The sequence below is a fragment of the Nelumbo lutea genome, chromosome 7 (assembly GCF_056320005.1).
Source record: "Nelumbo lutea isolate HS-2025 chromosome 7, American lotus-T2T, whole genome shotgun sequence".
Lineage (NCBI taxonomy): Eukaryota > Viridiplantae > Streptophyta > Magnoliopsida > Proteales > Nelumbonaceae > Nelumbo > Nelumbo lutea.
Window position 1 is genome coordinate 47,073,455 of NC_142690.1, and position 23,351 is coordinate 47,096,805.

The window sequence follows — 23,351 nt, forward strand, 5'->3', positions numbered from 1 at the left end:
TTTATTAATCATCCAAATTTTGACAAAAAATGAACATCCACAAATCCTTTTCCCTTCTATTCAAGAAAGTTGGCATCACGTCTCATTGGGCATTCTAGTGACCCCGACTTTCTTGAATAGAAGAGGCAAGGATTTGGGATTGTTCATTTTTTGTCAATGTTTGGATGGTTGATAAAGAAAATTAGATGATACTCGATGGATATTTGTCTTTTTTCAAATATCACTTAATTGAACAGTTCCAAATACCACTTAATAGGGAAGGTACAAAGTTGGTTCGTTTTGAAAGTTCAGGTAGTGAATTATCACATTTTAAAATTTGAACACGAAACTAGGACTGAGCCAAAAATATAGGGTTCTAATCAGAAAATTTCCCTATTTTTTAGGGAAAATTCCACTTTAGTACCTTGAACTTTGGAAGTAGTGTCAAGTTAGTACCCGAACTTTCAAATGTGTCACTGTAGTACCCAAACTTTCATGTAAAAGGACAAAATTCCCATTATCTATCATCTAATTTTCTTATGATTGGTATCTGATCTCTAATCAGTAACCACCTCCAATATCAAACTAGTTATGGATTTAGGTATTAACGTTGACGATGGAAATACAAAAATGAACAAATAATTTTTATTGGCAACCATGAAGAGAATCTCATTCATTGAAGGTAGAAATCACCGATAGCGTTGATAAAAGAATCTTGGTGCATGAGAGAAAGTGGCGATGGTGGAGGTGGTGAAGGAATGGTCACTGGTGGGATCTCAAGGGCATCAAGCAGAGGAGGGGAATGTCGCCACTGAGGGAGAGGTCTGGCTAGGAGAAGCATTTGAAGTACAAGCCCAGCTTTCATCATCGCTTGTAAAAGCTTCCCCTTCTCTGACAATGGCCTAACTGGTTCTAATTGTATTGTCGTTACTTTGGTGTACATTTTCTTAGATACATAATTAGATTCCTCCTCCTTTGCATACAAAGATCCCCCCGGTCAACAAAAGATATATATCATAGATATTTGAAATTCTCCTTTTAATTGCAAAAATAGTATTCTAGAGATGAGCAGAGAAAGTAGGGAACACCCTTTTTCTCTTCCCCGATTTACAAGTGGCTAGATGATTCCTTGCTTTATGGCTGTCTTCTTCATCTTCACTGCAATAAAAGAAAAGAAAATCACACTTAGCAACCAACGGACATTTTAATAATACCATGACGGTTGAGCAGGAGTACAACCCACCTCTGCATCATCACCTCTGGTCTTGGTAGAAGTCTCCATCCTCTGGCCATCCTCTATTGCAGACAAATGTGAGTGAATAAAACAAACTACAACTCAATTTAGTTTTTACAATTTTCAGTGTGTGTGTTGCATCGGTCATTTTTAATTCGAAATAGTGGTTATAGATTATGTTATTCTAGCTAATGCTTGATGGTAGCCATCACTATACAAACTAAAACTACAAAACTAGCAAACGATGATGATGGAGGAACTAAAAAATATGTGAATGCCACTTCGATGTTTCTAATAGGGTAATGTAACATGGTGTTTTTCTTTTGAATGTTTTATGGGCATGTAGTGAATCTTCTAGGTTGGAGGTGGGGAAGGAGGAGAGTGTCGTTTGGCCTGGCTTAGTTCTCTCTTCCTTCCGCTTTGTTTAGAGGTCGGCCTACCATTTAAAGGTTGAAGACAATGAATGATATCTTCATTAGTCCAGAATCTCAAACACCTCAACAATTTAGTATTGTAGAAGACAATGAACAATATCTTCTTTTGAAGGGTAATTTTGATATTTTCAAAAGTTTTAAGTTAGATAACTACGATTTGACACTTTTTGAAAATTTGGATACTGCCCCAAAGTTCAGGTACTAAACTGAAAATTTCCCTTTTTTTTTAAGTCATTCTACTTTCTACTACTCTACTATTAACTAATGCCTCCCTCGGCGACTCGACTCTGTCCTCCCGTTTAAAACTCGGCTTTAGCGCGAGCGAACGATTTATAACCCAATCTCCCTCCCTTTCTCTCTCTCTCTCTCTCTCTCTGCTCACCACCTATCTCTTCACCATATCACTTACAAAGCCATCTCTCTTCAAATACCCGCCAAAAAGGTGTATAAGCGGATCACAGTTTTTCAAAATTTTGAATACCTGTCTTGTTTCCTCGTTTTCTCTCCTTTCCTTCTCTCCTCCCTACTCTCCTAGGGTTTCTGCTCTCCCTCTGCTCTTACCAATGGCTTCTGATCTCTCTCCCTTGCAGGTTTGTCCGCCGATTTCCGCCTATCGGAGCTCGAATTGGACTCGGAATTTTGGGCTGATGAGAATTGCAGGCGGTGGAGTTCGTGGCTCGCATCGAACGTTTCGTACGGATGGGGTTGTTCTTCGTGTGAATGGATGAGTTTCTTGCAGTGAGTTAGGGGTTTGAAGGATTTGTTTGGGGATATGGATCCGCCGAATCTCGACGCCAGTGTTCCGCCGGAAGTGAAGTCGGACAGCACAACAGCTTTCGTCGGCGAAAAGAGGCTGCCCGAGAATGACGGAGGAGGTATTTCCGATGCTCGGTTGCATAAGAAGGTGAGAGGGGCTTCGGGCGGGGATATGAAGAGGGTTGCCGAGATTGTTTTGGTTTTATCGGCTTTGGGGAGGATGCGAGGTGGGAGGAGTCCAACGGCTGTGGAGAAAGATCTGATGGCGGAGGCTAGGGAGAAATTGGCGGAGATGTGCGAAGCACTGGCTCCGAAGGATATTCTTCCGAGTAATGCTGTTAGGGTTGTTATTGAGGATCTCGGGCTTAATAGGTCCAGAGATCAAAGGTTAGGGTTTCGCCCTCCAAAGATGTCTATCGCGGAGAAGTTATTGCTTACAAAGAGAAAGGTGGTATTTGAACTTCTGCTGTTTTGCATATATATACTTTGTTTTCCAATATACCATGACGTTGTATGTTCAATTTCTATTTTTCGTAGTCTGTAGTTAAAAAATACACTCGTGCCCTAATTCTAGTAGATTTTGCTTGGAGTGGGGCTCTTGATTCTAATTCCTCATTCATTTTCCTTCCCTAAGCAAGACTGAGTATAAAACTAGTCAGAATAATAGACGAAGGAAGTATAGATAATAGGATGCCACTAGTTGACTCTAAAATAATGGAACGTGCTTGAAAGACTTAATTTTGATGACTGATCCTTGGGACATAAGTTGTGATGTAATTGCAGTATCTGGCCAACTAATTACGCTGGAACCTTGTTAATTTGATTCAAAGCTTACTTTAAATGGAAAAAAGATCTTGCATTTGTTGAACGTGCTCACTGTTTGAAAAGCAAAGATCGTTAGGCATAGTTTTCTTCAATCTTATGAGGATTTGGTGTATTGTGTTATGTGTTATATACTGATAACTGATGTAGGGAGGAGGCTTAATGATTTTCTTTGATAAGTCAAGAGGTGTAATGTTACTTCGTTCAATGGTGTTTGTGAATACTTCAAAAGTGAGAAATACCTTGGAAGTTAAGAGTAGCTAGAGCCCAGAGCTTTGGTTACCATCTTGAATTGATCATTCACATGATTTCTCAGAGCGGAAAATCGTTTGGCAGATTACCTTGCAAAGATTTGGGGTTTCAAAAGAACTTCTTTTATGGGAATCAACTAGGCAGGGGGAAAATTGTAAGGTATTATTAGAAAAACTAGGAATTGTCAGCAAAATGATATTCTTATACCTTGTTGCCAAACTTTTAAATAGCAGGAAAATGATTGTTTTGTAATGAACAAAATCTCTATTTACTTTATTATAAGAAACCTTCAAAAGTGAGAAGTTTCTTACCAGATGGGTATGTATATTTCTATCACTAGATCATTTCCTCTTATTGCTATGTTGGCACAGTGTTTGTTAGTTGACCTTCAAAAAGATGTTTCTCAGCAGACAATTATGTGCATTTCTATTTTTGGATACATTTCCCAATATTGCTATGTTGAAATGGTGTTTAAAATTTTCCTTTTCTTTACAAAAAATGTTGGAATGGTGTTGGTGAACATTTCAAAAATGAGAAGTTCCTCATCAGATAGTTATGTATATTTCTATTGATTGTTTATTTTAATTCAAACATAATGTAGATGGATGCAGTGGGTTGCGGAGCTACTGGTTCATGATTGCTAGGTGGACAGTTTGAAAAATTATTTCTGTTTTCCTAAAATTTTGCCAGTTCTGCTGCTGACTTACCCCCCTAGTGTTTTAAAAGTGCAAGGGCCGTCAGAAAATTCAAAAAAAATGCAAAAAATATTAAACATAATGTTAATAAAAAATATAAACTTAAAATTTAAAATAAATGTTTTAAAAAACCTATTATCTAAAATTAAAATACATAAACATAACATGTAAAGCGTATTCAAATGAAAATTTAAAAGTAAAAGAAAACATATAAAGCATTTTCAAGCATGTAAAACCCACAATCTCTTTTTTTTCCATAATTGCATTGCTTCAAGTAGCTAATGTGATGTAAAACATATTGCATTCTTGATTCTATGAGTCGCCTTTGTACCATGCCCCTCGAGGCAAGCCTGGACAAGTCTATGTTAGGATCTGAAATTCTTATTTCTCACATAAAAAATAATAGTTTTATAACTTTCATTGCCTTTTAAGAAGATATTTTATTGCAATGAATGAATGAACAACATTAGCCCAGTCATTAGACTAAAAAAAAAGCAAAAAGCGCAAAATTTTAAAAAGGCGCACGCTTGGGCTGAGGCGCATCAGGCATGTGCCTTTTGAAAGGGGTTCGCCTAGGACCTGAGCGAGGCGCATACCCCAAAATGTGCCTAGGCGTGCCTTTTAAATCATTGCCCCTCTCCCCCCCTATAGTATATATAGTAGTTTGAAGGCCTTGATTGAATCAATCCAATTAGAGTGGCTAGGGCTGTTCACGGGTCGGGTTGGGTCGGTTTACTGGCGTTTTTCCAACCGACCCGACCTGGTCGGTTTACCTAGAAATGAAACTGAAACCAACCCAATACTAAGTAAAACCGACCTGGTCGGTTTGAATCGGTTTGGGTCTGTTTTGTGAATGATTCTCTCGGTGTGAACGGTAAAGGATTCAAGTCTAAGAAAGCAAAGGCTGGATGCCTGGAAATTAAAAATGATTTGATGGATTAAAACTGATAATTTCTATATCAGAAATTTTATATGTAATATGTATATTTCTGAAATAAAGCTGAAATATATATTAAAACTGAAATATATATATATATATTATATCTAAGTCGGTTTGGATTGGTTTGGTTTCAGTTTTCATGTCTAAGAAAGCAAAGGCTGGATGCCTGGAAATTAAAAATGATTTGATGGATTAAAACTGATAATTTATATATCAGAAATTTTATATGTAATATGTATATTTCTGAAATAAAGCTGAAATATATATTAAAACTGAAATATATATAATATATATCTAAGTCAGTTCGGATTGGTACGGTTTCGGTTTTCACACGTGAAAACTGAAACCAAACCGAACCATCGGTTTATGTTTTTTTGTAACTCGAAACTGACCGGTGCTGAAGAAAAACCAGTCAACTCGGGTTGGATCGGACCGGGTTGGTCGGTTTGGGTCTTGTTATGAACAGCCCTAAGAGTGGCTCAATGGCTGAAATCCTTAGAAAGCTTCTCACATTTATCCACTGATGACATCATTAGAAACTGGAAGGTAGCGGCAGACTCAGATGTTAATAAGCAGTCTGTTATTCCTATCTGAACCCCTCCTGAAAGAGGATTTGTAAAGCTTAACTTTGACGGAAGTAGCATGGGAAACCTAGGAAGGTCAGGAATTGGAGGTGTATTCAGGGATGAGGAGGGTAAAGTTTGTGCATTATTCTCAGGGCCAGCAGGTGAAGGAGACTCGCTAAGAGTGGAAGTAATGGCAGTTATTGGAAGGGTGCAAAGGGCTAGAACCATGAATGCTAGGAAGATAATCATTGAAGGGGATTCCAAACTGGTAGTGGCTTGGCTACTGGATGAGGAAAGTAGGATGTGGAAATATAATAATGAGAAGAAAAAATTCAGATGGATTACAAAGGACATGGAACTGAGAAATACAGTGGGTGAAAAGAACAGCTAATTTGATGGCTGATGCATTAGCCAAGCAAGGGGTTGGGAGAATTCAGACATTTTGGGCACAAATGTAATTGTAATTATAACTAAAGTTAAAGGGGAGAGATAAGAGAGCTTGTCTCTCTCTCACTTTCTCTTGTACACTTTCTTTTAAATTCAATGAAGTAATCAGTTATTCATGAAAAAAAAATTATTTCTGGTGACTTTAGTGTAGGTCCCATGGAACTTGATCTTTGCTGATGACATATCGTTAATTGATGAAACTAATGAAAATGAAGGATTAAATGCAAAATTAGGTTTCTGGACAACTATATTAGAAACAAGAGGTTTTAAAATAAGTAAGACTAAAACAGAATATATACAATGCGAGTTTAATGATAATAGGAGTGCAAACCAGGGTACATTAGGATTGGAGACCATGAGATAGCTCAGTGTGACCTCTTCTGTTAGCTTGGTTCAATAAATATCTCACAACTAAGGAGAGATTGAGGAGGATGCCACTTATAGAATTAGAGCAGAATGGACAAAATGGAGGGGTGCATTAGGGTCTTATGTGATAGGAAAATACCACTTTGGCTAAAAGGAAAATTCTTTGAAATAGTTGTAAGGCCATGTATGCTGTATAGAACAAAGTGTTGGGCAATTAGGAAATAGCATGTCCACAAAGTGAGTGTTGCAGAAATGTGAATGCTTAGATGGATGAGTGGAAAACTAGAAAAGATAGGATCATAAATGAAGTAATTTGAAGGAACCTAAGAGTAGCTCCACTAGGTCATATAATGTGAGAAAGTAGACTAAGATGGTTTTATCACATGCATAAAAAACCATCTACAGCACCTGTAAGGAGTGATCTGTTGAAAGTAGAAGGGGCTAAAAGGGCTAGGGGCATACCAAAATGGACGTGGGTTGAAGTAGTACGAAATGATTTAAGTGCCCATGGTTTAACAATGGATATGTCACTGAACAAAATGGAATGGTGAAAAAAAGATTCATGTAGCTGGCCCCATATAGTTGGGACAAGACTTAGATGATGACAATGATGATGTTTATGTTTATTTAACCATTTTAACATTTACTTTTTGGTTGTCTTTGTATACATTTATACTTGGACCATTGTATTATTTTACTGGAGATTTTTTTTTTGCCCCAGAAAAGGAAATTCTTGAATCATCAACGTAGGGATTTGCTTTTAAAAACTGTGCATGAATGATGCTTTTTCTGTGGTTTTATAGTCTTTAACTGGTAGTTGGTTGCCTCATGTCTTATCAGGTCATTGCTTCACCTGATAATCCCCCTTGATTTTGTTCTGCAGATGGAAGAATCCAAGGGGTTTGCTGCACAGTCTGCAACATATTCTTCCCCATTGTTGCAAGTGGGCTTTAGTGCAACAACTGAAGACCGCAGTTCATTATTACAGGCTGGTCATAGGTTTCCACCAGAAAAACCCACCCATACACCAGTGACTGCTGGAGGTTTTCAACCTGCTTCAGCTGCAGTTCATGTTTCTGCTCTATCTTCTACTCCCTCATTGAATCAGTTGCCTGTCAATGAAATGCCATCAACTACAGTGTCCCGGGGATTGTCTACAAGCCCATTAGAGAAAGATTCCTCTTTACCGGTGCCTCGAGTGGAAGTGGCACATTTCAGATTGGATGGAAGATCAAATGGGTCAGCTTACACATCCCAAGTTCAAGGTGCTGCCTGTTACTCTTTATTCCTTTATTTCTTTTCAAATTTCAAGTACAACACCATGGTGAAAGGACAACTGCTTTTTTGTACATACAGTCAGTATACATCTCTCGTCTCTCTCTCTCTCTCTCTGAGGGTGGTCCTGCTAGAGGGCTTTCTTAGAGAGTAGACTATGCCAATATTTTTCTTTTCTGATCACATTATTGGATCAGGGATTGTTACTATGGATGTATACATTAGTAGACATAACCAGTTGTTATTAGTGTCAACAGTTAAATAATGATGATCCACATGACCTTTCAAGTAGGACCTACCTATTAATGTGCAGAGTTGGTTCCAATGATCCATCTGATCATGTGACTTGTTCGGAGAATTCCACTATGGATGCTTGTACAAGAAGATATAACCAGTGATAGTTTGTATCAATGGTTGTTGACGCACAAGGTGTTTTAAGTGAAACCTACCCATAAAATGCACAGAACTGATTCCACTGTTCCCTTATTGTCTGACTGGAGTGCTGTTCTGAGATTTTGATCTGTTTTTAGATGGGGTTGGGGGAGCGGGAAGAGAAAATCTGCTATTTTCCGGGTTCTGCAGTTTGTTCTGAAAATGTATCCTTGTGGAATCCGGAAAGCAGTGGACTTTTGCCTTGTTTCCTGCTGTTTCATTGGAAAAATGGAATCCTTACTAGGGCTAGTCATTCTTGAAATCACCCGTTTTTTCCCTTTCTCTTCCATTTTCCCACTCCCCATCCAATCCAAACATGAACTTAGTTCTTAAAAAGAAACAAAGAAACCTTGAAGGGTACTTTCAGTTTCTTCATCATATCTTTTAATATTGTAAATAATTGTGTTTTTTTTATAAATAACAACCATCAATGGATTTAATTAGTAGTGTAATGAAAAAGGAAAGTCTCTTTCCTTGAGAAACAACATTTCGACTGACTTATCTTTCAAGAAAAAAAGTGGAAACAACTCTATCTAACTATATTCCACCCCCTGCTGGTTCCCAAGAACTAGTATTTTCCATCCAAGGGTGGTTCTTGTTACCCCTTCCCTTGTCAATGAACCCACAATCACATTAACTGATTTAGGGAACCAAATGACTGAGCTGTTTGGACTAGAGGCAAAAATTTGTTTCTCCAATTTGATGCATTGAAGTCTGTTAGTGGAAAAATTTTTAGTATAATTTCTCACATAACATATTCACCTAATTAGACTAGTAACTAGGCTTTTTGATATTTGGGTAAGTCCCATTTAGGACATCACGTAGATGTTCCTTTGGTTACATCTTTGCTAAAGGCAGAGAAAACCTCTTGATTTTGGTTTAGAAGTACAAATGAATAAACTAAACTAAGTAGGACTTTCCTACAAAATTAGGAAAATTCTGGTGCATATTACCTCTTTATTTGAGAGAAAACCAACAAATGTAAATAAATAAAATTTTCCTATGCATAACAAGCAAATGAAGACCATAATTAGCCATATTTCATGAATAAGGATGTAGATGACCTTTAAATACTGATTATGTGTATTATCATGGTGTAAGGAACCATGATCAGCTAGGTTTTCTAAACTAGGTTGTAGACGGTTTTTTTCCTCAGACAAAATAATGATTTTCAGGGTCAAAATGAAGTAAGGAACCATAATCAACCAAGTTTCAAGGACAAGGTTGTAGATGGTTGTTTCCGAGACAAGGCTATAGATGGTTATCTCCCTACATGTATTTCAGTACAAGACAAGGAAGAAAAGCAAGAAAAAAAATAAGGGAAGAAAGAAAGGGGGTGAGAGGAGTAGAAGGAATATGATCCTCCATCTCATGTGCTGAATATCTTAGTAAAGAGGTGTATGATGAAAACAAGATTCCTTCCTCTTCTTTCATTTTTTATGTTCTTCACACCAATCTTCATTTTCTCTCTTCTTACTTGCTACTTAGTGCTGGAAATCTTGTAGAAAAATTAGTATTAGCCAACATAATGGCATTAGAGGAAGGTAGTTAGGTAACTCCCCACCCCTCTCTTCTTAGGGTGCCAAGTGTCACCCCACTTAGAATGGTTTAAGGAGAAAAGAAAACTCTTTCTTCCTAGGGTGACATGCGTCACCCCATTTAAAGCGGTTAAGGAGGGAAAATAGCTCCCTCTTCCTAGGGTGACATGTGTCATCCCACTGAAAGTGGGTAGAGGAGGGAAAAAATCTTCTCTTCCTATGGTGACATGTGTCACCCCACTTAAATTGGTTAGAGGAGGGAAAAGAATCTTCTCTTCCCAAGGTGATGTGTGTCACCCCACTTAAAGTGACTAGAGGAGGGAAAATAGCCCTCTTGTTATGATGGGACAAGTGGCATCCCTTTTGTAAATAAATGGGACAACTCACAAGATTATTAATTAATATAAATTTAATTCTTATAGGGCCTGCTGTCCCATTAAATGGGCTCTACTGAAGGCCCATTAAATGCTTATTGCGTCATAAGGCCCAATTAACTTAGGGCCTGCTATTCAGTAAAATGGGCTGCAGGCCCCTTTCTTTCCTAAACAAATTATTTCAACCCACCCATAGGACTGGGCTTAAAAGATCAGCCTGGAAAGAAAGGCCCTTTTCTTTCTTTTTTTTTTTGAAGCTTTGATTGGGAGTACCTTAATGACTTGCTCCCAGTCCAGCAAAATTAAGAACTTAATTAAGTCCATGGGCCTTTAATAAATACTGTCATCAACCCAATAGCACCTCTATGGTCATCTAATACTTAAAGATCATCCCAACTGACTGTGTAGGCAAGTTTGATCCCTTTATTGTCCTATTCTATTTAGAGCATCCCAGTCATTGTATAAGCAAGTAATTTGGCTCACAAATAGGTGATCTCCTGCATGCAAAACCTCTGCACACACTCTGAACACATAGACATCCAACTGCACATAGGGAACATCTCCCCTTGAATCTAACATAGATGTACAGGAGATATTCCTGATGCGTGGCTGGATGCCATGTGTGCAGAGTTTTTTCTTTCAGGAGATCCAGGCTCATTATCATCACCCACCAGCCTTGAAACATGTTGGTACCCAAAATATCTTTAAGGACACCTCCTATACTGGGTGAGCTTGGATGTTCTATGGAACAGCCATATCAAATTTATCCTCTCTTAAAAAGAATAAAAAAAGCTTATATATGTTGGTGTCTTAATTTGATTTGCCTGCCTTCTTTATGAATTTCTTATATAGCAACTATTAGGATGAACTATTTTAAGAAGGTAACAATTTACATTTACCTGCTTCACTAATAAACTAACTCAATTGTCGCTGCAAAAATCTGAACCTGTCAGAAACAAGATTTGGATTTCTATATTCCAAATAATTACTTTGGTGATTAGAAGTTTAAGGGGTTTGATTTCTTTTGACGAGTAAAATGAAATGAGATTCCATTTGATGACTACTTCATTTCTGATTTATCATTTTTTTAAGGGGCCTGTGATATTATTCTTAATCAACAAGTTCTGTTCTAATGTCAAGAATATCAAATAAGAGTAACCGAATGCTTTTTTCCCACTGAAACAGTGATGTGTTACATTGATGGTTAATTTGATTGATCTTGTGGTAAGTTCTGTTTCAGTTGTACCTCATGCCTAATATCTCATCTTTGAAGGGGTTCTGCATTTCGTCTTACAAGTTGCTGTCAATGTGATTATTATTTTTTGATATTCCAATTATTGCTTGGGACATGTTGAAGAAATATCATGATAAAGTATGCTATATAATTGTTTTTTAGGATGCATTTGGATCATTGTATCATCTCTATTTTGGTAAATTAGCTTCTAATAGTTTAGTTCATTCCTATTTGCAAAGAAGTTGGTATTAAATCTATCATTTTATTTCTTCTCACCCTTTTTGTTGGTTGCTTGCCACCACAGTAGCAGGGTTATTATTGGATGATGCCTATCTACTTTATAAGAGATATGGTGATTTGCAGTAATTCCATATTTATTAACAAAATCCTCTTTGATCTTGTTAGCAATGAAAAGAAGAGCTTGGATTGAATTTAAGTTTTTACTGTTTTACTCCTAGAAGTTATACAGAGGGAATAATACTGTTAGATATTAGACTCATCAGCACATCTCCTGGTACCCTTTTATGGTGTAGTTTTCTTCATGGTGGTGAGGTTCTTTATGGGTCAGGCTATCTACTTTATAAGAGGCATGCTGTTTTGAACTAATTCTATAATTGTTAATGATATCCTCTTTAATCTTTTTAGCAATAAATAAAAAGCTGGGGTGTACCTTAAGTTTATGCAGATTCACCCTTGGCAGTTATACAATTTGATTAATATGATTGTGTATTGAGTTGTGGCATGCGTATCTCTGACCATAAAAGTTTTAGCTCATACGTTTACCGTGTTCTGCCAGATAACTTTATCTGCACCTGCATTCTCTTAGATGCCATTTTATATCTAATACTGTTTGTGTGCAGCAAATCATTTGCTAGACAAGCCTCCAACGTTTTCCTTCCATCCTCATTCTGCAGCGGTAGCCAAAGTTGGTCAAGTAAACAAGGTGCTGGATCATACTCCTATCAAAACTGAAGGAAGCACCACAATGGTTCTTCTATCAGCAAAAGATCAGATTTGTAAACCTTCTGTAATTCAAACTGCACCTGGAAACCTGCCGAGTGCATACCAATCTTCACTGGGCATGAATTTTATGCAAACTCCTTCACTTTACACTAATCACAGTGACATTGCAAGGAATGTTCAGAAGTTTTTGCAACCAAGGATTCCTGAACGTCCTAACTGGATTCCACCTTCAGTAGATTACATGAATAAGCACTTATCTTGCCAAATATGCAAGGTTACGATCAATGACGTAGAAAGTTTACTTGTATGCGATGCTTGTGAGAAAGGAGTCCACTCAAGGTGTCTTCAATCCTACAATCTAAAAGGCATTCCTAAAGGTGAGTGGCACTGCCCTAGGTGTCTGATATCAAGCAATGGAAAACCTTTGCCCCCTAAATATGGTCGTGTAACAAGAAGTATCACTGCACCAAAAGTATCTTCAAGCACAACTGGAGATCAATCTTCTTTAGATAAGGTGGAAAGTTCAGATGAGAATATTAATCACCAGAAAGTAATCATGAATGGAAATCTAGGTTTGCAGAATCCTGCCAATGTTAGTAGTACAGGCAACAACCATAATGAATTGGCTTTTGAGTTAAGGATATCAAATGAAAGAGAAACACAAGGGACTGACATTACAGTAAACAGAATAAAAAGTGAAGCTTGCCAGGCTATATTATCTGAAACTGCCCCAGCAGTTCCAGCTTCTGTTCCTTGTTCTGGTACACCAAATCAAAGTTTGAATCAATCCACTCAATATAGTGAATCATCTCAATGTGACAGAGAGAGATCAATGTTGGAGCCCAAGGTGTTGCCAAAATCTGAACCTGAGCACCCTTGTCAAGAAAAACAATCTGATATAGGTTTTGACACTTATGTCTTGCAAGCATCAGGTGATTCAAAAGATGCTGGCAAAACTAGGCCATTAAATTGTATTGAAGTTTCTCCAAATCAGCATCCTGCTAACAATGCCATCTTCAAAGAGCCTGTGATGCCTGCTTTAAAAGAGGCTTCTGAATGTAATACAAGCTGTGATATCAGGGGAGATGTTCAAGATGTTGCTCAAGCAAGTGCTTTTGGGGCTTCCGATGTTGGAAATGGAGTTAGAGACTTCACTAAGTCTTCAATAGATGGCTTGCATAGTGTGGATTGGGTTGGTGATGTACAAGAAGTCGTAGATGAGAAGGCATTTTATCAATCTTGTCGCATTAATGGGGTTGTGTACAATCTGCTAGATCATGCACTTTTTTGTTCTAACAGTAACAATCTAAGACCTTCAAAGCTTCAGGTAAACCATCGTCAATCTTACCGTGATTCTTTTATCTTTTAAATGGGAAGAAATGGCCTCTACACCAGTGAAACTCTAGTTCCATCATCTGATGCTAGCTTTCGTTGGGCTTATAACGGCCCTATAATCTTTTTTTGAAGGATAACAATGAAAATTATATTAAATTAAAAAAGCAGTACATCTCAACAAATGGTTGTCAAGTTGACAAATCACATAAAGATCAGATCAAACTGAAACAGATTCAAAGCTATATGGATTCAGCTCCAAAGTGCCCCAGAAATTCTCAATCAAATCAGACTTAAATTCCTCACTAACTCTCTCCTCCTCCCTTCCCTCAAACCCCTCGCGTTCCAGCTAGGTATCCTCATCTTCCCCCCTCCCCCTCGCTTTCCCCAACCCCCAAAAGTCACTCAATGTTGTCCAGATCCTCCTCTTCTTCCCCTTCCTCGTTCCACCCCTTATTTTTTCCAGAATTTCTTCCCTTCTCTTCTTCTCTTCTCTTTTCTTTTTCTCAAAAATTTCAAAAGCTATTTTTACAAAGCCTTCCCCTCCCCAAAATACTAAACCAAGGGATTTTTCTATCTCTACCTCCCTCTCCACTAGTTTGTTAATGTTCACCTCTCCATTCTGTACTACTACTGTGGCTTCTGTTGCTTCTTGGTTCTTCTGGTTCTGGTCTGAACTCTCACTCTCTCAGTTTCTGTCCCCAGCTTTTGGTGCTGCTTCTTATTCCTCTTTATTCTCTTCTTCTGGACTCTGGGGACTGCCAGAGTGCCTTTTTTTTTTCTGTTGTATACCCTGTTCTGAACTCCACCTCCTTCCTTCTCCCCTGGCTTTATTTTTTCTGTATTTTTCTTCCCTTCCGCTTCTTCTATTCTTTCTCCTCCCTCCCCCTCCTGCCTATTTGAATCTTCCAACCAAAGAGTATTCAATGAGTCAGACTGACTAACCTCTTAACATCTGAGTGCAGCTTCCAAACTTCTGGTAACTGAATGCCCGCATGGTCTATCCTCATTACTTTCTGTCGTCTCTGATACATTTTCTGTAGTACTTGGATTCTTGATAGTAGGAGCACTCTTCCTGCACAGTCCACCGTCCTGAAGCCCCTTGAGCTTCTGTGCCTCTTTTTGAAGAGCTTTCCTCATTGTTTTCTGTTTCTGGGAGTGAAACGATCGCCTCTACTCTTGTCCTATTTGGTCGATCCTCATTTGTTTTCTGATCAACAACCCCCTTAATGGCCCTATAATTGCACTGTATTCCTTTGGAGCAGGCTTCGGCCCTTCTTGCTGGTCTTAGAATTTCCAGAGAGATCCAACCTGTTCCTTTGACAGTTGAAGGCGACTTGTGGGATGTGATAGGTCAGGTCAACAGGTCTGGGGCAGGCCCTTGGCAGCTAGCCCATCTCCTTAATGAAACCAGTGAGATCTCCGAGTCCCTTGGTTGTAGCTACAGATGGATCCCCAGAGAACTGAACCAAGCGGCAGACTCTTTAGCTCAATCTGGATAAGGGCCTTTTTGTATAGTGCAAATATTTTACCTATTATTTGAGTGGGATTTGGATGATTTTTGTTATAGAGCCCTGTTTTTTGTACATCCTCTCATGTAGATCTCTCTTTTCACTGAATGAAAATGTTAAAAAAAAACTTCCATCGGTGAGAGTGCTTATATGTTTTTCACAGGAACTGCTTCCTTGTCCCTCGAGTTGCTGGGGAACAGTTTGCTATTGTGGTTCTCTGTGGATTCTGTTAAAATTTGTTAAATTGTAAACTCTTGTGTTTTATTGCAGGCCCTTTGGGAGGATACTAGAACTAGGTCAAAGTGGGCTATTGTGAATAGGTGTTATTCACCAAGTGACCTGCCAGAAGTTGTGGGTCGACCATGCATGCCAGAAGATAATGAGGTATAGTAGAAGTGATTTCTCATGTTTTCAGTTTAAACATTCAATTTGCGTCCCATCATCTGGATCTGATAAAAGGACATTGCTAATTGATGGAAAATTTGGCCCTTTCCCCACTTCCTTTTTTAATTGTCTATCCACTGTTCTGTCTTCTACATAATTTTATACATTCTCCTGGCTAAACTCATGCAGGTCTATGAATCTAATCATGAAAGCACCGTAATGGCTGGTTTAATTCAAGGTCCATGTGATGTTCTTCCTTCTAACAAGTTTAAGGAAGAAATTGAAAGACGTATGCATTTAGGTGATGGCGCAAATGATGGCCTACGGCCAGTTTTCATCTGCAAGTATGTTTCTCCAGTTACGGGATTGTATTTCAAGTTCTCATGGTTTCTTTACATTAATATCTTTCTACAAAGACTACACAATTCTAAGGTTTTTGTTCTTTGGATACCATCATGCCACATGACTTTGTTATTCCTTGATTTTTTCTCTTTTCTTTTTTGAGATAAATTATGTTTATAACTGTTTACAGAAGCCAACAGTATCTCTCTGTGCAGTAACCATACAGAAAAGACAAAAAACAAACTTCTTTCTTTATGCTTCATCTACAACAGTGTTTTAAAAGGTGTGGGAGGTGTACGCCTGGAGGCACGCTTCCAGGAGAGGCTCTCCCAAAACGCCCTGAGGTGTATGCCAGAGGCGCTGACACCTCTGAGGTGTATGCCTCTTGCGCTTTCTTCATGAGGTGTGCTAGAGGCGTATGCCTCATGCACATTTGATATAAAAAGACAGAAAAAAAGAAAAAAGAAAAAAAAGGAAAGGAAAGGAAAAGTGAGATCCCCCCTTCCTCTTCATCCTCCTCCCCTTCCTCCTCTTAACCCCCCCTCTTAAGGAGGCTTACGCCTCCTTGTGTTCGGGAGGCTTACACCTCTTGCGTTCTGAACTACGCCTCATGCCTCTAGGTAGTGAAACGCCTCGCATCACGCCTCTGCGTTTTAAAACATTGATCTACAAATGCATCTAACTTGTATTAAAACATTGCTGTCTGTTCAGAAACATATAGAAGGAAGTTTTTTCCAAACTCCTCCCTAATATCAATGAGTATAATTGTGCTTCTGCTTTCCTTTTCACTTCTGTCATAGATGTTTCTTTTTTCCTTTTTCTCTCAAAAAACTCTTGGATGGATTGGCTTTTGCCATTTTGTGCTAGTCTCTGTGTGCGTAATAGTTTTTATTTATGCAAGAATGACTTTGTTTTGTAACCTGGATATATTGTCTCTTAACTTTTATTTTATTATTATCTCTGCATTTACCCTTAAGTTATATTCTGAGAGAAAAAATAACTTTGGTTTTGCAGGTGGGCTTATGATGAATTTAAAGGTGTTTTCCGGCCTGTTACTGATTAATCTTAGTCATGCCCATTCTTTGGTACCATTGTCTTTTCTAGGCTTTTCATGGCCATGTGATTCCTAAGCGCTTCCTGTAGTCAGGTACATTTTTGTTTTCTTGTGCTATTGTTGTTTGATCTGCATCATATTCAATCTTTGCATTTCATAGAGAGGGACAATATATGGTCACACTATTTTGTAGCGTGGCAAGATTTGAATTGTTAACCATTTAGGTGGTATTCTCCCACATGAAATGCTTTTGTTTTTCTTATTTCTCTAAAATGCCACATCAGCAAAAAAATGAAAACATGTTCTTTGATATGTGTTTTTTCATAACAAAGTGTTTTTTTTTTTAGTTTGATTTAAAAAAAAAACCTTGTTTCTGAAATGAAAAAGATGCTTTCAAAACTCGAAGTATAAGCATGTTCACTTCCATCGGGCTGAAATATCATGTACCAGAATCTCCTATACATGATTTTACGCATGCTAGTTTAAAGATTCTATGTATCTAGTGAGAAAAAGAACTCAACACTTAAATGAATTTGGAAATTAATTATAAATATAAATAAAGATAAGAATAAGAATGGTGAGCCTAATCAGAGTCTCTTTGTGAATATTGTATGCTTTATGATGTATAATATCAAATCACTAGAGGACAATTAAGTATATTGGGAATGTATAAAAGCCCAAATACACATGGTATGATAGGGGATTCCAATAATAAAATGTATATGGAATACATGTAAAATGCCATCCACTCTTTAGACTCTGCTCATCAACAACAAACTAACATGTTCTTAAAAGTTAAAAGCTTTTTCTACTGATATCCATGTTCCAACTCTCTCTACAACCGATTGTAGGATCTCTTTGATTAGAACCTTTGTATTTTTTTTGTTTTTCTTGTTTCTAGAAAACACACCACAGCAACAGAGAAACAAAAACATGTTCTTGAATATTTTCTAAAAACAGTGTGAAACCATTTTCAGTTTGATTCAGAAAACAATCTGCTCTTTGAACTAGACATGCAAGGATGCATTTTTGGTTTTAGGATTGTAAAACTAAAAACATCATACAACCTAGAATGTGTTTTGTGTGCTTTTATTTTAAGAAAATAACATTTTCCCAAACCATTTATGAGGCTTAGGTTTAGAAAGAACACAATTCATATTGGAGAACATACCCTTTGGTTTCCATCAATCTTCACATAATACACCTAAAACTGGACTTGACCAAATCATTCATCAAGTTCAAAAATGAACATGATACATTACCGCTAGATCCTCCAGTCATCCAATCAGTTTGCCCTTACTATTTGGGGTGTAGAGGAACTGTGTTATGGCGGTCTTTTGTTTCTTACTGTTGAAGCATGAATACAAACATACGATGTGAAACTAGTTAAATGTCAGATATTGTTTTGTATTTAATTCATGTCTCATTTAGAAGGATATTTGTTGAGTTTCCTTTCTGATACTGCCTTGCACCAGGTATTCATTTAATTGCAGAGACCGGGAAAATTGATTCTGATGAGAAGGGCCACGCGAGAAGCCATGTTTTGTACAATATGTAGCAATAGTCGAGCTTGTATTCATCTCTTTAATTGTAATTGCAATTTTAATCCTTTTTTTTATCCTTTTTGGTGACTCTCATCCCTAGTTAAAATTTGGGAGAGATGTCTCTGGGCCATTGATTCTAAAATGTTCTTTTTATCAAAACGAAGAAAAAAAAATCTCAGTTAAATGTGTAGCGTTTTTAGTGCATGATATCTGAACTATTTGGATGAGTGGATCTATATGCTAGCCGCGCCAAGTTCAATTAGCATATAAGACTAACCTTTTATTTGACTACGTTCCTGTTTGAGAACACTTATAAGTACTTTTAACAAGTAATTCTTTTAAGAGTTGGGACCATACATTATGTGGTTATTAAGTGATTTTGTGCTTGGTTAAAAAAGTGGGAAAGAGTTTTTTTTTTTTTTTTTTTAAATAAGTACTTTAAAAAAGTGATTTCAAGTTGTTTATTTTTTCAGCACTTCTTGAAGTATTCCAAAAAAATGGATGAATCAGTCCTTAATATTTTCTTATAATACCTAAAATACCCTTGCATGAGAGTTATACTTCCATCTCTACTAGGTCGTAGTTCCATTGGGAAGTACATGAGCTGAGTCAACCCGCTCCTTCTCCTCCTATCTCTAGATGCTAGTTAAATTTTGAAGCAAAAGCAATCACATAGAGCCAAGCACACAAGAGGTGGGAGAGAGCATTACCTGATGAGAATGTGGCTTGAAAACGATCTATGATAGAGGAAGTTGTAGTCTACTGGGATCTCAGACTTCTAGTGGCTAACAACTAGAAAAGGGGAAGTAAAGGTCAGTGGCCAAATACCAGTTTCGGTGGTTGGTTTACAGTGGAATCTTGAACTGCTGCAGTTGCTATTATTCGGTGGTGTTGAGAAAATAGTTGAGTGATGTCATGAGTAGAAAATTTAGATGGGCTCGAGATGTTCAACGCATGAGTCAGAGACTGATGGGTTGTGGTGGATGATTGAATTGATTTCCACCTTCAGTGGAAGATGATTTTCTTTTCATTTTCCTTTTGCTTGGTAAGTGTTTGTGTGGTGACAGCCATGTATTTGGTGCGCGATCGTTTGTTCATCGGCAGCATCAGTGACGTTGCTGAAATTCTGCAGAATGGGAGCATTGAAATCACTCATTTTATTGCTTCTCAGCTTGGCATCCATCTCATTCTTTATAGAATGGCTTGGGTTTCTCAACTCGGAAGATGAAGAAGATGAATTGTGTTTTTTGATTATTATTATTATTATTATTATTATTATTACTAAGTATTTAGTATTATTATTTATTATTATTATTATTAATTTGGTCCACATGGCGATTTACGTGTGGGTCCACATGGACTCTCAATTAAAATGTATAGCATAACATGTGAAAAGCATTGTATATATGTATGAGTGAAGTGGGGGCTAAAATTATCATTTGTATCAATATAAGCACTTATTGGGAAAGTAGCTTACCAAACATCCTCACCCCAATAAGTGCTTAAAAACATAATAAGTGATTTGGAAAGTGGGTTACCAAATGACCTTAAGTGGTTGTTAAAATAAGTACTTCTAAGAAGTACTTGTTCAAGTACTTCTTTTAACAACCACTTAATCATCAAACATGGCCTATGTTTCTTTAAGAATGGTAGTTTCACTTAATTTAATTGAACGATGCAATCAAAAGAAAATAACCTTAAGATCCAATGTTTTGAAATATAGTGCAGGCCCGTTTGAGTTTTTAAGGTTCAAAGTATTAATACGTATTGGGTTGTATTGGCTGATATGCAAGATTCAAAATATTGTTACGTATTGGTCTGTATCAATCGATACGTATCGTATATGGGCCTTCCTGATATGCCCTTATGGGGGATGTATTGGGTCCGGCCATGGTTCAAAGGGTAGTCGGGACTTAAACTGACCCTTCTATACCAGTTTTGAAAAAAAATAAAACATAAAAAAGCACCGATATAGGCTGATACGCTCTACCGACGTATTAGCCTATATTGATATTTTGAACCTTGCTTATATGAATCGTGTCAGGGGTTTCCCGATACACCCCTATAGGGGGTGTTTCGGGGTTCCAACTGGTTTAGAAGGTGGACGACCCCTTTGAAACAAATTAAAAAAAAAAAACAAAATAAAAAAAAAAGAAGCTATCAATACTGTCCGATATGCCATTATCGATGTATTGGGTGTATAGATATTTTGAACCTTGGTTTTATCCATGAAATGAATTTACTTTTAATTTAATTTAGGTCATTTATTAAAACATTCCCTTTAGTTTTATGGATTTACTAAAACCTACCCTATGGTTTGTGTTTTATTAAAACACCCTTTTATTTTGCAACTGATTTATTTAATCGACCTTCCATTAGGTTGAAATGAAAAAATGCAGTTTTGACCATAAGATCTGTTTGGACCAATATAATCTATAGAAAATATAAATAGAAATGTCATTTTTGCCCCTATTTAGACATGGACAACAATTATTTTCGATCAATTTTATTCTTTATTTGAAGAAGGAAGACATGTTGCAAATTAACTAATAGCCTAATATGCATTGTTCTCTCTTCTTCAATCTATTGAAATCAAACATTGGTGGTAGATTTGAAAATCAAGCAATGGTTCATTTTAAAAGCTGAATATGATGCATTAGGGGTAATTTTGGAATAGAATAGAATAGGTTTGTTAGACGGTGTATGCCCTTAGCTCCAATCAAATTGATGTACTTGATGACATTTATTGTAAATGAATAAAAGTGCATAATTGATTCGTGTGATTTGGTGTGTTTCCATATAATAATACCCTTAAACTGGACACTTATGAGACTTGTGTTAGTTTAGAATCTTCACAGCCGTTGGATAAATCTGAGGAGATTTATCCTGCCAAGGCTGACACAGATGTGCCGCCAAGTTGGTTGGGTGGCTTGTCTCAGTTGCCAGGGTCAGACCTGAGGTACATGCAGTGTGGGTTTTCTTGAAACCCTAAATCGGACCAAATTCCAGTATTGCCCTGGACCTTAGAGATAGATGAGAAAAACGAATGTTACACTTGACCCCTAGACTCAATTTTGATACTGCACTAGGTGTCGGATTGGGTTGTCTTTGATGTGCCAATCAGTGAGATCCTTAGAGGGGGTAAACACTTGGGTATGTTGGGACAGTTTGAGAATTCACCTAAGTGGGTGATCATAGTGACAGGATCTACCCCTTTGTCGGACAAAGTGAATGATCGGGGAATGCGCACTCTCTGATGGAAACCTAAAGTGCCGGTAGTGGATTTCAAATTTGTTTGAAATTTATTTTGCAAAATATATTTATATAGAGATATACTTATATGCTATGGTTTCATAAAATGTTTGCAAAATGTTTTAATTCCCGGGATCCAGGTGAGTAGAGAGTGCGTATCTTGCAGTCGAGGGAGAGGTCCTTTCTTGTCGGGCAATGTTTGATCATTAAGGGCTGGGAGGTTAAGTGTAAGACCATTGAGAGTAATATCTGATGGGCTAATCTTGCATCTACCCACAATCCTTGGGTTTTCATAAGGTGGTTGGAACCAAAGACCATTTAGTGTAAACATTGGGCTCATTAAGAGCTTACGGTGATGGACTCAGGGGTTCATTGTGTCTTATAGTGAATTCGGCTATGCCTTGTAACAGAGGCTGGGCTGAACCTATTGGGCTGATGTGTAGATTGATGTTAGGGCCCCACGCCATACAAAGAGAGCCAAGTTAGCGAACATATTAAAGGGTAAGTGAGCTATGTGAATTAATGGGCCTAAATCCCATTTCGAACTAGGCTTAAATTAGTTAATTAAAAGGGGGCAAAATTTGTTTTATAACCTGATTACGATTAGCTGAAGGATAAGATAAGTCTTATCCATTTAAGAGTCCATATCCAAATATTAGATTTGGATCAAGAAACTCTCTCATAATTGGATTAGGAGGCTGGTCCAAAGAAGGCTATAAATAGGGGGTGAATTCTTCAGTTGAATGACACTCACACACACTCAGTAACCTGTAGAATTCTCCCCTATTCTTGCTGCCCCTACCCAGTTTGATTTCCACCTGTGGAATTAATCAAGAAAGGTTTTTAATATTGTTTCTTGCTAGAAGAAACAATCTAAAGTCATGGTCACCAGCCCTTGTTCGAATTTTACTAAAGAATTCAGGTTCTTGTTGAAGAACCATCCTGTTAATCCTGCTTCACTACACACTGTGTCATCTTCAGTGGAGGCGGGTTTTGGTATTCTCTTTAGGCGTGAACACCTACATTTGGAGTTACTGTTACTTCATATCAGGTATATTTCTCAATTCCCTTTTGGTTCAGATTTGATCCGGTTACTGTGTCATCTTCAGTGGAGGCGGGTTTTGGTCTTCTCCTTGGGTGTGAACACCTACATTGGGAGTTACTGTTACTTCCTATCAGGTATATCTCTCACTTTCCTTTTGGTTCAGATTTGGTCCGGTTTTGTTTCAAGAACAAACATTGAAAATGCATTTTTCTAAATTAGGGAATACGATTCACGGATGGGAGAGAAAGAAATTTTTGAAAATTTGCCCAACCTTCCTGTAGGGTTCGGCAATAGGAGTTGTGTTTTTTGTTAAGAAGTATCCGTTCAACCTAGGCGTCAAATTACTTGGACTGTGAAGACAGAAAATTCTAATCAGACTGATTAGAAATACCATTTGTCGCTTCTTCTGGGTTCTTCCTTGGTCGTAGCACCAAGGTAACCCTAGTTGGAGGAGGCCGATGCTGTGAAGCTTCATTTTTTAACTTCGCCTGATGCTGTGAAGGCCTAGTTGTGTTCTTTGCACCTTCGTACAAGTTTTGTACACGGGTGTGTGATCCCCTTTGTCCAGGTATGTGTTGTG

General features: G+C 37.7%; 1 protein-coding gene across 1 annotated transcript; it reads left to right on the plus strand.

The window, feature by feature from the left end:
* The first annotated feature begins 1,936 nt into the window (after positions 1-1,936).
* Positions 1,937-18,658, plus strand: LOC148846271 (uncharacterized). Its single transcript, XM_088956371.1, has 8 exons — positions 1,937-2,089; positions 2,238-2,851; positions 7,375-7,756; positions 12,205-13,634; positions 15,421-15,534; positions 15,724-15,878; positions 16,891-17,023; positions 18,406-18,658. The coding sequence occupies exons 2-7, from the start codon at positions 2,420-2,422 to the stop codon at positions 16,937-16,939; spliced, it is 2,562 nt and encodes an 853-aa protein (XP_088812497.1). The 5' UTR covers positions 1,937-2,089; positions 2,238-2,419; the 3' UTR covers positions 16,940-17,023; positions 18,406-18,658.
* Positions 18,659-23,351: the final 4,693 nt, after the last annotated feature.

Coding starts and splice junctions, on each gene's coding strand:
- LOC148846271 (XM_088956371.1), top strand. CDS start 2,420: ATGGATCCGCCGAATCTCGACGCCAGTGTTCCGCCGGAAGTGAAGTCG. Junction 13,635..15,420: donor TAAGACCTTCAAAGCTTCAG/GTAAACCATCGT, acceptor GTTTTATTGCAG/GCCCTTTGGGAGGATACTAG. Junction 15,535..15,723: donor GCATGCCAGAAGATAATGAG/GTATAGTAGAAG, acceptor AAACTCATGCAG/GTCTATGAATCTAATCATGA.